The sequence below is a fragment of the Arachis stenosperma genome, chromosome 1, assembly GCF_014773155.1.
Source record: "Arachis stenosperma cultivar V10309 chromosome 1, arast.V10309.gnm1.PFL2, whole genome shotgun sequence".
Classification (NCBI taxonomy): Eukaryota; Viridiplantae; Streptophyta; class Magnoliopsida; order Fabales; family Fabaceae; genus Arachis; species Arachis stenosperma.
This window is the reverse complement of record NC_080377.1, coordinates 128,674,097-128,690,047: the sequence shown is the minus strand read 5'-3', so window position 1 is coordinate 128,690,047 and position 15,951 is coordinate 128,674,097. Positions and strand designations below refer to the sequence as shown.

General features: G+C 32.9%; 2 protein-coding genes and 1 pseudogene across 2 annotated transcripts; all 3 read left to right on the top strand.

Moving 5' to 3' along the window:
* Window positions 1-218: 218 nt before the first annotated feature.
* On the top strand, window positions 219-2,942 carry LOC130934627 (G-type lectin S-receptor-like serine/threonine-protein kinase LECRK3). Its single transcript, XM_057864179.1, has 2 exons — window positions 219-868; window positions 962-2,942. Exons 1-2 carry the CDS (start codon window positions 219-221, stop codon window positions 2,787-2,789), a joined length of 2,478 nt encoding a protein of 825 aa, XP_057720162.1. The 3' UTR covers window positions 2,790-2,942.
* A 736-nt stretch (window positions 2,943-3,678) lies between these two features.
* Window positions 3,679-6,738, top strand: LOC130963061 (G-type lectin S-receptor-like serine/threonine-protein kinase LECRK3). Its single transcript, XM_057889214.1, has one exon. It carries the CDS (start codon window positions 3,866-3,868, stop codon window positions 6,371-6,373), a length of 2,508 nt encoding a protein of 835 aa, XP_057745197.1. The 5' UTR covers window positions 3,679-3,865; the 3' UTR covers window positions 6,374-6,738.
* A 6,938-nt stretch (window positions 6,739-13,676) lies between these two features.
* On the top strand, window positions 13,677-15,554 carry LOC130934619 (G-type lectin S-receptor-like serine/threonine-protein kinase LECRK3; annotated as a pseudogene).
* Window positions 15,555-15,951: the final 397 nt, after the last annotated feature.

Here is a 15,951-nt window from a genome sequence, read left to right as displayed (position 1 = left end):
ACCATACAGTTTGTGCCAAGTCCAAAGAACCTTAGTGATATGAGTGATATTATGCCATTGAATCAATCTAAATCTATGCCTTAAAGACTGGTATTGACTTACATAACTTAAAGCTGCATTCACCATTCTACACGGCAAGAGGAAAAGTAAAAGACTAATACATATTTGTTAAAATTGAATGTTTGGAGTTTGAATTAGTCTCAAATAGCTAGATAGACATGGCTTCTAAATCCCCCATTCTCATTGTTCTGCTCTTTCTGTCTTCTATTCTACTGCTACACTCATCACTTGCAGATGCAGATGATGGAATAACCAAGATTGAGTTGGGTCATTCCCTCTCTCCAAAAGGAAACCAATCTTCATCATGGTTATCAAGTTCTGGCCATTTTGCATTTGGATTTTACCCTCATGCTCAAGGCTATGGCTATGCTGTTGGTATATGGCTGCTTGGTGAGCCTGACATTACTCTAGTATGGACTGCTAACCGCAACGATCCGCCGCTACCTTCTTCCTCCACCTTACTTTTGACCATTGATGGCTTGGTTCTTCAACAAGGACAAAAGATTACTAATAATGTCACAGGGGCTTCTATGGCATCCATGCTGGATTCCGGAAACTTTGTAATCTATGATGATTCACATGTTGTTGTGTGGCAAAGCTTTGATCATCCAACCGATACCATTTTAGGAGGTCAGAACTTAACTGCAGCAAACAGATTGGTGTCTAGTTTGTCCAAAACAGATCATTCCACTGGACTTTTCTATCTTATCATGCAAGAATCGGATAGCAACCTTGTTGCTTATCCCCTCAAAACCTTACCATACGCTGAGGATCACTACTGGGCTGAGATTGACAATGCTACTACCGGGTAAGTCACCCAATTCACCCCATTATTCACTTCACTTCATTTCTAGTTTTCCATCTAGAAGGTTTAACTTAACACTTTTTTTTTTTGGTTTAGTTCGGTGCAGCTGAGTCTTAACACGGAAGGATTTCTTTGCCTAAGAGAGCATCAATGTTTTGTCAACAACACAAACTTGTTGAGAAATAGCAATTCTCAGAAACAGAACACAACCTCAATATACCGGGCAACATTTGATTTTGATGGGGTTTTCAGATTGTATGAGCACCAATTTGATGGTGAGGGAAATAGAAGGCCATTAAGTGTTGAAATTAGGTGGGAAGCCTTGCATGATAAATGCCAAATCAATGGTTTTTGTGGCTTCAACAGTTACTGCTCCAACACCAATATGTGTCACTGTTATCCTGGTTTCGTCCCCATCAGCAGCAATGGCATGTTTCTGGAATGCAAACTGAACTACAGCAAAGATGAATGTCAATCTAATCCTGACCCATCTTCGCTGTACGATGTTACTCTTTTGGAGCACATGTCATGGAGTGATTTCCCATATTTGGTTACAAAAGAAACAACAATGGAAGCATGTGAGGAGTCTTGCAAGGAAGATTGTGATTGTGGGGGAGCATTGTATGCAAATAATGGTGGTATCTGCAGCATATACAGGCTTCCACTCAGATATGGCAGAAAGGTTCCAAATGCATCAGACACAGCCACAGCCATTTTCAAAGTGCCTTATCATTCAGGATTTCTAATTAACCAAACACATCTAGACCCGGATTCCCATGTTGTTGTTGATAACAAGAGAAGCCTAATACTGATTCTATCCTCTTCTTTGGGCTCTGTCACATTGCTCTGTGTGATCATTGCTGTCTCGGTTTTCTTCAATTATAGGCATCATGTTTATAGTTATGCAAAGTTGTCTGCAAGCTCAAACCTGGGATTCACCAAGGAATGTTCATTGCGTTCGTTTTCCTTTGACGAACTTCTGGAAGCAACTAGTGGCTTCACGGAAGAGATAGGAAGAGGGTCTTATGGAGCAGTTTATAAAGGAACAGTAACAGGTGATGGTAGTAACAAAAGCGTTGCTGTGAAGAGACTAGAGAGGATTGCTGATGATGAAGGAGAGAGGGAATTCCGAGCTGAAGTTACTGCCATTGCTCGAACTCACCATAGGAATCTGGTTAAGCTTGTTGGGTATTGTATTGAAGGGTCAAGGAAGCTTCTTGTTTATGAATATGTTAGCAATGGCTGCCTCGCGAATCTTCTGTTTAAGGGTAAGAATCATCATCATCATCATCATGATCAGGCACTTCCATGGAAAGAGAGGATTAAAATTGCATTGGATGTAGCCAGAGGAGTGCAGTATCTGCATGAAGAGTGCGGAGTTCGAATCGTCCATTGCAATCTTAAGCCACAAAATATACTGATTGATGAAGCATGGACAGCAAAGATATCTGATTTTGGATTAGCACGGCTTTTGAAGCAGCCTCAACAACCAGAGTTTCTTACTGATGATGAGGTAAGAAGCAGTTACTTGGCACCTGAATGGAAGAATGAGGCATCACCATCTTTATCTTCATGTTCATCTCCATTGGTGTCTGTGAAAGTTGATATTTACAGCTATGGGGTTGTGGTGTTGGAGATAGTGTGCCGCAGAAGAAGTATAGATGTAAATGTGAAGTGTCCAGAGGAGGTTCTTCTTTCAAGTTGGGTGTATCAGTGTTATGCAGAAGGAGAGTTGAGGAAGCTTGTTGTTAATGAATCAGAAGAAGAGGATACAGATTGGAAGACATTAGAGAGAATGGTGAAGGTGGGGTTGTGGTGTGTGCAGGATGATCCATCACTGCGTCCTTCAATGAAGAATGTTATCTTGATGTTGGAAGGTTGGAAACCTATTCCAACTCCTCCATCTCCTCTTGCTTCAACTTAATTTAGCAATCTTACTAATGCATATTACAGCATTGTTGTTCCTTCAGTTTCTTATATACATTATTCGTGTTTATTTTTTTCATACATTATTGTAACTGTATGTTTATAAAGGCTAGTAGCTTCCATGAGTGGGAGTTTGTTCATGAAATAAATAAATTACTTCTAAAATTGAATGAGCTTTTGTAATTATTAGTATAACTTTTTGAAAGAAATAGTTTAATGACAGAGTATCGGAGTTTATAAATCCTCCAAAAAGTATAGAATTCAATTCTTATCGATTCGAATAAGAGAAGAATTCTGGAAAAAAATAAATAAAAAATTTTAAAATATAAAAAGAATTTTTATATGGGAGAGAGTGTTAAACTAATTTTTAATTTTATCTTCTACCTTATAAATTAAGTTATATGAGTATGTTTAAAAGGTTTATTTTTATAATATCTAAATTTTATTCATAGAATTCAAAAATAAAAGAGTAAATTTTATTTTATTCTATCTCTATTTTAAAGACAAATTAGATTCATAGACACCAAAGCAATAAGTAAGTTTGGAAGTAAGGACAAAAAATAAATCTTAAAAAATATTTTGAGAGTTATCTTCACGAGAAATGCTAGGGGTAGTAACTTTTAGGATTTATAGCCATCAAATAACCATTAATGAGGCTTTTAATGGTGTGAGATTAGTGTGGGATTTCATCAAATAACTCACTTTTCTTTGCTGATTACATGCTAGCTAGAATTTGATAAAGTTGTTGGCCTAGACTTTTCCTATCATAATATGAATGCACACTGCTACTAAAGAAATCGTTTAGTTTCAACGTAGGCATGTGAACATGCATGTATACTTTTATATGTATCCCCCAAGAAGACTTGGTTATAATGGTAAGTCGCTCAACCTGCATGTATGGCTTTTCTTTTCCAATATAATACGCTGATTTGAGTAGTTGACATGCCAATGGCGAAGCTTCATAGATTCAAAAGGGTACCGCGTGCCATTGCCACCAGTCAATACGGAATGTTGGAGTGGGACCCTCTCCTTTACTGGTGGAACCTAAGTTATTAATTAAGAGTAAATATTGTCATGCTCATGCTCATGCTCATGCTTTTCATGGCTACCATTTCCATCATTCTTGTTCTCTTCTTGCCTCTAATACTAATAATAGCAAATGAAGCCACACCTGTTGAGAACATCATTGGATTGGGCAAATCGCTCTCTCCCAATGGTAATAATAATAACAGCAATCCATCTTCATGGCTTTCAAGTTCCGGCAATTTTGCATTTGGCTTTTATCCTCACCGTGATGGCTACGCTCTTGGAATATGGATTCTGGGCCCCGACAACACCGTGGTCTGGACCGCTAACCGCGACGGTTTGCCACTTCCCTCTTCCTCCACCTTGCAGCTAACCCCACGGGGTTTGCTTCTTCGACAAGGAACCGAAGAAGAAGCAGTAGCGGCACTCAACATCACTAGCTTTTCATTTTCAAACCTTGGAAAAGAAGCAGCTTCAGCTTCCATGCTGGATTCCGGCAACTTTGTGATCTATAATGCTTCCCGTGGTGTTGTATGGCAAAGCTTTGATCACCCAAGTGACACCATTTTAGGAGGGCAAAGGTTGATCAATGGAAACAAATTGGTCTCTGGTGTCTCCAAAACAGACCATTCATCAATTGGGCTTTTCTATCTCGTCATGCAGAAAGATAACAACCTTGTCTCTTACCCTATCAAAAGCCTCTCTTTCCCTTCTGATGCTTACTATGCCACCGGCACCTACAGCAACGCTCCTATCACCACCTATCATCTCTACCTCAACCAAACAACAGGCTATCTACTTATCAGGAATGACACTGATTTGATGACCAAGCATAACCTTCTTTTTGATAATTCTTATTATTCGGCTGCCCAGAACAAGAACAAGAACAAGAACAAGAACAACACCACAATTATTTATCGTGCAACTCTGGATTTTGATGGAGTTTTCCGACTCTATGCTCATGACATGATTACCAAAGACAGCAGCATAGTAAGCACTTGGCCTGATACTGTTTGTTCAGTGAAGGGCTACTGCGGCTTCAACAGCTACTGTGCACTGGCCGATGAGAATCCATTTTGCTATTGTCTTCCGGGATTTGATTATCTAGATCCGAACCAAAACACTCTTGGATGTAGAAGGAACTTCTCAGAAGACAAGTGTAGTGAGGACGCGTTTTACAGAATGGTCCCTTTGGAGAAATTGGCCTGGGCACGTGGTGACCGCTCTTATTTTCAGGCACAAATGTCAGAGGAGGAAGATTGCTCTTCTTCTTGTTTGAAAGATTGCAATTGTTGGGCTGCTTCTTATGATCAGAATAGCATGATTTGTACAAAGCAGCAACCCCCTCTCAGATATGCAAAAAGGATACAGGGAAACGAAGAAGTACCCTCCTTGAAATTCTTCAAGGTAAGAAACTTGAACTTGAATAATGTTAGCAGTGAGCCTGTGCCTGAGACTCGTGGAACAAATCAATTCATCAAGACTACTAGTAACAAAGCAATTCTACGTATTATTCTTGTTACCTCCATTTTCACTCTGATTTTCTGCTCCACTATTGGGATATCTTGTCATTTGATGTCAAAGATTCGAGTTCTCAAGTACAAGAGGCTCTTGGAGATTGGGGACTTGGGGCTGAATGAGGAAGTGGCTTTGAGGAGATTTTCATACACTGAGCTCAAGAGAGCAACCAACGGTTTCAAGCAAGAGTTGGGAAAGGGCTCTTTTGGAGCAGTTTACAAAGGGGTTTTATACAAGGCGGGAAGAAGTAGGAGATTCATTGCGGTGAAGAGACTTGAAAAGTTGGTTGAAGATGGAGAAAGAGAGTTCCAAGCAGAGGTGAGAGCCATTGGAAAAACACACCACAGGAACCTTGTTCGCTTGCTTGGCTTCTGTGCCGAGGGTCCCAAAAGGCTTCTGGTCTATGAATACATGAGCAATGGTTCCCTTGGCAAGCTTCTCTTTGGCGACGAAAGGCTTCTAGAATGGGATGAAAGAGTCAGAATAGCTCTGGATATTGCAAGAGGGATCCTCTATCTGCATGAACAGTGTGAGGCACCCATCATTCACTGCGACATAAAGCCTCAAAATATCTTGATGGATGAATTTTGGACTGCCAAAATATCCGATTTCGGACTAGCTAAGCTTCTGATGCCGGATCAAACAAGAACCTTCACAGGAGTTAGAGGGACAAGAGGGTACTTGGCCCCTGAATGGAACAAGAACACACCAATAACAGTGAAGGCTGATATCTATAGCTATGGGATAGTGCTTCTGGAGACAGTGTGTTGCAGGAGAAACCTTGATGTTAATGTGTCAGAGCCAAATGAGATTCTTCTGTCTGGTTGGGCCTATAAGTGCTTTGTTGCTGGAGAGGTGCATAAGCTAGTTCATCGGGAAGAAGTGGATAAGAATGTTGTGGAAAATATGGTGAAGGTGGCACTGTGGTGTATCCAAGATGAACCTGTTCTCCGCCCTTCAATGAAGAGTGTGGTGCTCATGCTTGAAGGGGTTACTGACGTGCCAGTTCCTCCTTGCCCAACTTCTAGCTCCATTTGACAAAAAATTGTTATTATTGCTGCCTTCCCTGAGTTGATTTAATATATATATTTTTGTGCATTATTTCTGTATTAATTTACTTTCAAGTTCTTATTGTAAAACTCGTGCCTGAGCAATGAGTACAGGTGAAATAAGGCAGCAGGCTGGAGCTGTAAGAACCATTGATTTATGTCTTAGTTTGCTTCTTCTTTGAATAAATTTAGACGCTAATGCGGCAAAAACTAAACAGTATGCATGACTAAAACTAGAATAGACCATATCTCAACTCAAAAGAAAGGCAACTTCAGCCTAATTAGTATTTTACTTGGTCAAGGCTAATAAAGAGTCAGTAATAGCTGGATTTTTTTTAAGTATGTCACAAGAGTACAATTCGTAGCAATATTAAACCACATGGTTATGTCTTGTAATAACTAGATTTAGACCGTACAAATGTAAAATTTTTTTGTACAATTATTTTAAAATTATAATAAAAGAATTTTGAATTTTATAGTTAATTATAAAAGAGTCTATATAGATCTTAAAATAATATAATAAATATAGAATAATAAAATGATAATAATGTAATGAAAACTAATTTGATCGATCTATACTATATATATATATATATATATATATATATATATATATATAAGTATTTGTTTAAGGAGTATTTTTTATTTTAACTTTGTTAAGTAACTAATTAGAGTTTAGCCAATTAGTACATAGATCGTAAAAGAAGTCCAATAAAAAAAAAAATAAAACATAAACCCACCGTCAGTTGAGTCCCTTTATTTTTATTTTTTTTGGTGAGAACATAAATTCAAATTATTTTAAAAAATATTCAAAATCAACTGAAAATAATATTCAAAATTTTAAAAAAATATTTAAAATTAAATGAACACAAACATTTAAAGTTATTGTGAAAAAAAATTCAAAATCTAACAAAAAAAATATATCAGAAACTTAATAAAAAAAAACATTCAAAACATAAAAAAATATATATATCCAAAATTATTTTAAAAAATCTAAAACTGATAAAATAAGACATTTAAAATTATTAGAAAAAACACCCGAAAAACTAGCAGGAAGAAACATAACGAGTTATTTAAAATTATTGAAAAAAAAATCCAAAAAATTAAGAGGAAAAAACATACATGTCATACAAAAAAATTCAAAACATGTGAAAAAAGGCACATCCAAAATTTAAAAAAAAAAACATCCAAAATTAATAACAAAAATCATTCAAAACTTACAACAATAAAAAGACAGACACTCAAAATCAATTGAAATTAGAAGCGATGAAAGACGTTGTATTGTGTTGTTCACTGTAGGAGAGCGGCGTGGTTGGTGGTGGACAAATTGCAATTCTCATTCGAAAGTGTGTGGCGCGGCGTAGTGACATGAACCGCCGCGGCCTTCCTCTCTGGCGTCACTGCGGCGGGCTTTCCGGCGTTGTTTGCGGTGGAGGACTTGCAGCTGTCGGTGACAGACAGGCGTTGGGTGACGGTGATCGACGACACGGAGCAACGGTGCGGTTGTGGCGTAGGGAGTTGGAGAGGAAGGTCGCAATGTGAGGGCTGGAATGGGAGAGCGTGCGTTTTTTTTTTATTGCGAAATCTAGGTTTTTTGAAATTTTAAAAAACAATATTTTTTGAAAGTTGGCTTCACTTGACTAGCAGGGTTGTTCACAATCTAGTTTGGATTGGTTTTAAGTAAAAAAATTATTCAATTCGAATACTCATTTTGTATGCGCTGCGGTTTTTGGTTAGATAATTTTTTTAAGAGAATCTGATCCAATCTAATCCAACTTTAAGCGGTTTGGATTGGATTAGATTTATAGTTTTATAAATTAAAAAAAAATATACATAACAAATTTTAACATTAAATTTTAAATAATTAATAATAATATAATAAATTTTAATAATATCCTAAAAATCCAATAATAACATAATATTAAGAGGACATACATTAATATTGTTAGGAAGAAATTTTAGTAATATAGTTCATATTACTAATTATTGTGAATACCGATGTAAGAAATAAAATTAAGATCGAAAGGAAAAAATACATGTTTGGTTTCATAATAAAGTGACATCTACTATAATATGTTTACATGGAAAAATTATATATAAATAATCTATGTATTATCACTTGAATGTAGAAAGTTACTTTGTATTAATTTTTATAAAATATTAGAATAAGACTCGCGTGATGTGTGGAGTTGTAATTTAATTATGTTATATAGTATATTTTAATAAGTGTTATATTATCTAGAGGGAACATTACAATAATATAGACTATTTTTTAGGATTATTATGTGTCAAAAAAAATTAAAATTCGTCAAAAAAACAAAATTTGACACCATTTTAACGGTTAAAACATGTTAATAAAAATTTTGTCAAAAATAGTATTTTTGACATATAAGTAATTGTAAAAAAAGTTTAAATCTTATTTTGATAAATATTGGCCGTCAAAAATAATTTGTTAGAAAAATTTGAGAATATATTTTTTGTGATACTTATTAATCGTCAAAAATACTATTTATTTTGACACTTATTGACCATAAAAAATTCTCAACAAAAATTTTTAACAAAGAATGTGATGAGATCTTGAAACTGAAGAATAAACTGAGATTTTGAAGATAAAGAATGAGTAATATGATCCTAAATTGAGAGTAGTGTGATGCCAAAATTGACGGAGCTCAACAAAAAAAAAGAATAATGGAGTAAGTTAAAAATAAATAAGTGTCAAAATTGAGGAGTAATTTTCTACAATCAAATTATTCATCAAAAAAATATAGAAAATTTGACATTGTGATATTTGTCAAAAATATATATTAATTTTTACACTTAACTATGGCCGTTAAAAAAAATCATGTTAAAATAGCTCTCTTTTCTTGTAGTGAACATGCAGTTTAATTCTCAACAAAAATTTTTAACAAAGAATGAGATGAGATCTTGAAACTGAAGAATAAACTGAAATTTTGAAGATAAAGAATGAGTAATATGATCCTAAATTGAGAGTAGTGTGATGCCAAAATTGACGGAGCTCAACGAAGAAAAAGAATAATAGAGTAAGTTGAAAATAAATAAGTGTCAAAATTGAGGAGTAATTTTCTACAATCAAATTATTCATAAAAAAACATAAAAAATTTAACATTTGTGATATTTGTCAAAAATATATATTAATTTTTACACTTAAATATGGCCGTTAAAAAAACTCATGTTAAAATAGCTCTCTTTTCTTGTAGTAAAAAAGTCTAGGGGACCAGTAACTTTTGTGTTTTCTGGCCAGTACTTAATTATCAAAATAAAAGTGAATGATCTTTCACCATTAGATATAATCTCACACCATTAAAAATACTATTGATGACCAATTGACGGTTATAAAACACCAAAATTGCTGCCCCCTAACATTCCTCTATTTAGAGATTGATTAGATAATATGTAAATTAATATTAAATTTGAATTATTTGATATTAAAAATAGTTTGCAAAATATTTATTTGATAATTTACATATAATTTTATATAATTATTTGATTAAAATATAATATAAATTAAAATATAGTTTATTATTTTAAAAATTTGAATTCATTTATCTTTAAAGAAATATAAATTTTTTATATTAGAGTTGTAGACAATTACATTTTTATTTGTTGTTTTTATTTTTATATTTGCTTTAATTGTCATACTTTGTCTCTTCTCATATGGTATTTTTTGGATTGTAAATAATTAAAGAAAAATTAAAAACAATGAATGAGAATAAGAAACACCAAAAATACAAATTTAGTTTTATAATCAAAATATATTTGAATATACTTAGTAAGAAAATGTGCCAAATTTGAATTTACTTGAATTTAAAAAAATGAATGAGAATGAAAAATACCAAAAATATAAATATAAAATTATGAATTAACTTTATAATCATGATATATTAAAATGTATTTAGTAAAAAAATGTGACAAATTTAATTAAATTTACTTGAAAGAGTTTTCGCTAATTGATACGAGAGATTAAGAAATAAAAAATAGTAGAATCTCATGTAGTAAGTATAAGTAAACCAAATAATATAATAGTAAGAGTATTAACACATATAAATTATAAAATTTCAATATTTGTAACTGAAATTTTTATAATTATTATTATAATACTTTTAATGTATATTTATTGTATTTAATTGGTACTTTATGTTTTAGTTGAATAATAATATATAATAGATAAGATGTTTTTTAAATTTTCTTAAAAACATTTATTAAAAGATGATTTGTTGGTTTCTAAGTTTTACCAAATAAATAAAATTACTGACATATATACATATGGCATCGTCAAAAAGAAAAATATAGTTTAAACATAATATAAAAGAATTTAGATATCAACTTTTATATAATAAAAATAAATAAATAAATAACAATAATCTTTTTAAAATTATTTTTGCATTTTGAATTTTAACTTTAAATTCTTAATTTATAAATTTTTAACTTTAAACCAAATCCTCTACTAAAACAAAGTTAAAAGAAATAGTTTTATAATAAAAAATTGATTAATATTAACAGATTAAAATTTGATTCTCTATACTTATTTTTTTAAGAATTATAAGATCAATTATGCTAAAGTATATTTTAAAGTTAACTATTAAAATTAATTATTAATATAAAATATATATTAAAATATAAAATATATATTAAATATAAATTAAATAATATATATATAAATATATAATACTAATTTTAGTGATTAATTTTAATATATAAATAACGTTTTTATTATATAATAAAGGTCTAGATAAGTTTGCAAAGGTTGAAAAAAAAAAGTAAATAGATTTGTATTATTGTAATAATTGGGACAAATGTAGATATAAGCTAATTTTATAGTCATACTAATATTATTCTTCTTGTAACTTTTTGTTTTTATACTGTTTTTTTTTCTATTATTATTATTATTATTATTATTATTATTATTATTATTATGTTAATTGCCAATATTATGATAATAATAATAATATTATTAGATTATAGGTCTAACAAAAATAATCCTAAAGATTCAAACCAAAAACTGTAATTCTAAGTCCTAATTCGAAGACATATATTTAATTTTTTAATAAATACTTATTAATTTAATTATAACATAATTATTCTTTTATTGTTATATATTTATCTATTTTGTTAATATATTAGTTTTTTTTTACAATTAGTATTTTGTTTCGAAATAAAATTAATTAATAATTTATTATTCATTATTACTTATTTTTATTTAATAATCATATTATTATATTTATATATATTTTTTAATTTTTTGGCTTTATCTCGAATGTTGTGCACTCTAAATATATACATATAAGTGCATTTGGAATTTTTTTTAAGGTGTTTCATCTCAAATACATAATATTCGACTTCTGTACTTATTTATCTTTTACCTTTTATATTTGAGATGTATAATGGTAGTTTAAAAAGTACATTTTGCTCATTTTAATAAATAAAATAATTAAATAATTCAAAATAAAAAAATCTATATTTTGTTGTCAAACTAATAATATAATATAAATATAAATATAAATATAAATATTGATTTTAAATTTTAATTTTAATTACAACTAGCAAATGATATGTGATATATTTTGATTGTTAAACTAATAATTAATAATAATATATAAAAAAATAGTGGCTAATTTTTTTTATATAGAATAAATTGGTGTGTAATGCACAGTTATTAAAAAAGTTGGTACTTTTTTGAATATGGAGTTAATTTTTTATAAATTGTTATTAAACAAATTGGAGGGTCAAATTTGTTAAGAAGAAAAAAAAAATCTAAAGAATTGATTTAGATGCGATACACAAATTTAATAATTAGATTTATGCATTAAAAATTCGATACATAAATCTGAATGTCAAATTTGTGTATTATAAAAATTTAAAAAATTCAAGTACACAAATATATGAGAAGTAGATTTGTATTTTACATAATAAATCTGTTAGTTAAATTTATATCCTTTATATCCTAGTTATACACATCATAGTTTAATAATATTATAAAATATTTTTTTAATATTAAAATTAAAAAGTAAAATAAAATAGATGATAAAAAAAGAAAAAAGAAGGAAAAAAACTTTTTAATTTTAATTTTAATTTTTTTTAATTACAATAAAAAGTATCATGTATTTTTGTTAAAAAATTAATAATATATAATAAAATATATAACAGATATTTTATAAATATTTTATTATCTCCTCATATTTTTTCTTGTTAAAAATAGTCATTATTTACCTAACATTCTCTATAATTATAATGTTTATACGGCACAAATAATAACCACAAATTTAGAATATTTATTCATAGACCTTAAAGAACTAGAAAATACTTTCACCAGCTACTTAGACAATTCCTTCAACGTAGGCATACATGTATGTATCCCCAAAAGACTTGCTTATAATGGTAAGTCATGCAACGTGCATGGCTATTCTTTTCCTTTTCGATGCGTTGATTTGAGTAGTTGACTTGCCAGTGGCGAAGCTTCATAGATTCAAAAAGGTGCCATATAGGCCATGATGGCCACCTCCAACTTCAACGTTGTAAAAGGAAAGTATGAGGAGGAAAGTATGAGGAGCCAATGAAATATTTATACAATGTGTATAATGGAGGTTTATGGAGTATTAGAGATATAATTATTAGTGTTATAATGAAGGTTCATCGAGAAGATGTTTATTATCCCTTATATTCGACTCAATAGCCATTACGACATGTTGGAGTGGGACCCACTCCTTAATTGGTGGAATTTAATTTAGTAGTAAACATGTTCATGCTCATGCTAATTCTGAAGCTGCTCATGGCTACCATTTCCATCATTCTTGTTCTGTTCTTGCTGCTAATACTAATATAAGCAAATGAAGCCAGAGCTGTTGAGAATATCATTGGGTTGGGCAAATCACTCTCTCCCAAAGGTAATAATAGTAACAGCAACAATCCATGTTCATGGTTATTAAGTCCTGGCAATTTTGCATTTGGTTTTTATCCTCACCGTGATGGCTACGCTCTTGGAATATGGCTTCTCGGCACCGACAACACGGTCTGGACCGCTAACCGCGAGGGTTCGCCACTTCCCTCTACGTCCACCTTGCAGCTAACCACACAGGGCTTGCTTCTTCGACAAGAAGAAGAAGAAGAAGCACTCAATATCACTAACTTTTCATTTTCAAACCTTGGAGAAGAAGCAGCTTCAGCTTCCATACTGGATGACGGTAACTTTGTGATCTATAATGCTTTCAATGGTGTCGTGTGGCAGAGCTTTGATCACCCAACTGACACCATTTTAGGAGGACAAAGGTTGATCAATGGGGCTTTTCTATCTCATCATGCAGAGACATAACAACCTTGTCTCTTACCCTCTCAAAAGCCTTCCTTACCCTTCTGATGCTTACTTTGTCACCGGCACCAGCACCAGTGCTTCTTGCACCTTCACCTATCATCTTTACCTCAACCATACAACAGGCTCTCTACTTATTAGGAACGACACTAATTTGATGCCCATTCGGAATCTTTTTGTTGCTGCTGAGAATGAGAACAAGAACAAGAACACAATTATTTATCGTGCAACTCTGGATTTTGATGAAATTTTTCGACTCTATGCTCATGACATGGCTAACAAAGTCATCAACATAGTAAAAACTTGGCCTGATAATGCTTGTTCTGTGAAGGGCTTCTGCGGCTTCAACAGTTACTGTGCACTGGCTGATGAGAATCCATTTTGCTATTGTCTTCCGGGATTTGATTACCTTGATCCGAACCAGAACACTCTTGGCTGCAAAAGAAACTTCTTAGGATAAATTGGTTTACAGGATGGTTTCTTTGGATAAATTGGCCTGGCATGGTGACCGGTCTTATTTTCAGGCACAGATGGCAGATGAGGAACATTGCTCTTCTTCTTGTTTTAAAGATTGCAATGGTTGGGCTGCTTCTTATGATCAGAGTAGCAAGATTTGTATGAAGCAGCAAACCCCTCTCAGATATGCAAGAAGGGTACAGTTGAACGAAGAAGTACCCTCCTTGAAATTCTTCAGGGTAGGAAACTTGAACTTGAATCATGTTAGTAGTGAGCCTGTGCCTGAGACTCCACTTTCTCATAAGATCATCAAGAATACTAGTAACAAAGCAATTCTGCATATTATTTTTGTTACCTCCATTTTCACTCTGATTTTCTGCTCCACTATTGGGATATCTTGCCATTTGATGTCGAAGATTCGAGTTCTCAAGTACAGGAGGCTCTTGGAGATTGGGGACTTGGGCCTGAATGAGGAAGTGGCTTTGAGGAGATTTTCATACAGTGAGCTCAAGAGAGCAACCAATGGTTTCAAGCAAGAATTGGGAAAGGGATCTTTTGGAGCAGTTTACAAAGGGGTTTTATACAAGGCGGGAAGAAGTAGGAGATTCATTGCGGTGAAGAGACTTGAGAAGTTGGTTGAAGATGGAGAAAGAGAGTTCCAAGCAGAGGTGAGAGCCATTGGAAAAACACACCACAGGAACCTTGTTCGCTTGCTTGGCTTCTGTGCCCGAGGGTCCCAAAAGGCTTCTGGTCTATGAATACATGAGCAATGGTTCCCTTGGCAAGCTTCTCTTTGGCGATGAAAGGCTTCCAGATTGGGATGAAAGAGTCAGAATAGCTCTGGATATTGCAAGAGGGATCCTCTACCTGCATGAAGAATGTGAGGCACCCATCATCCATTGCGACATAAAGGCTCAAAATATCTTGATGGATGAGTTCTGGACTGCCAAAATATCTGATTTCGGGCTAGCAAAGCTTCTCATGCCTGACCAAACAAGAACCTTCACAGGGGTTAGACGGACAAGAGGGTACTTGGCCCCTGAATGGAACAGGAACACACCAATAACAGTGAAGGCTGATATCTACAGCTATGGGATAGTGCTTCTTGAGACAGTGTGTTGCAGAAGAAACCTAGATGTTAATGTGTTAAGAGCCAAATGAGATTCATCTGTCTGGTTGGGCCTATAAGTGCTTTGTTGCTGGAGAGGTGCATAAGCTAGTTCATTGGGAAGAAGTGGATAAGAATGTTGTGGAAAATATGGTGAAGGTGGCACTGTGGTGTATCCAACATGAACCTGTTCTCCGGCCTTCAATGAAGAGTGTTGTGCTCATGCTTGAAGGGGTTACTGATGTGCCAGTTCCTCCATGCCCAACTTCTAATTCCATGTGACAAAAAATGTTAATGTTGCTGCCTCCCCTGAGTTGATTTATTAAATATAGTTATGTGCATTGTTGCTGCATTCTTTACTTTCAAAGAGCCTAGCAACCAATGTAAGATTTGATTCATGTCTTAGTTCGCTTCTTGTCTGGATTAAGTCTCTAATGAAGCAAAGATTAATGATTATGCATGGCCAAAACTTGAAGAAAACAATACTTCATGGGAATGCAACTTCAATTTGGTATTTACATGATCAAGGCTAAAATAGAGTCAGTAATAGTTGGATTTAATCCTTTTTAGTTTTTAAGCATGTCAAAAGAATACAATTCGTTGCAATATTGTACCAGATATTTATGCTTTGTAATAAGATATTACATTTATTTCACTGTCTGAAATTTCTACCCATTAG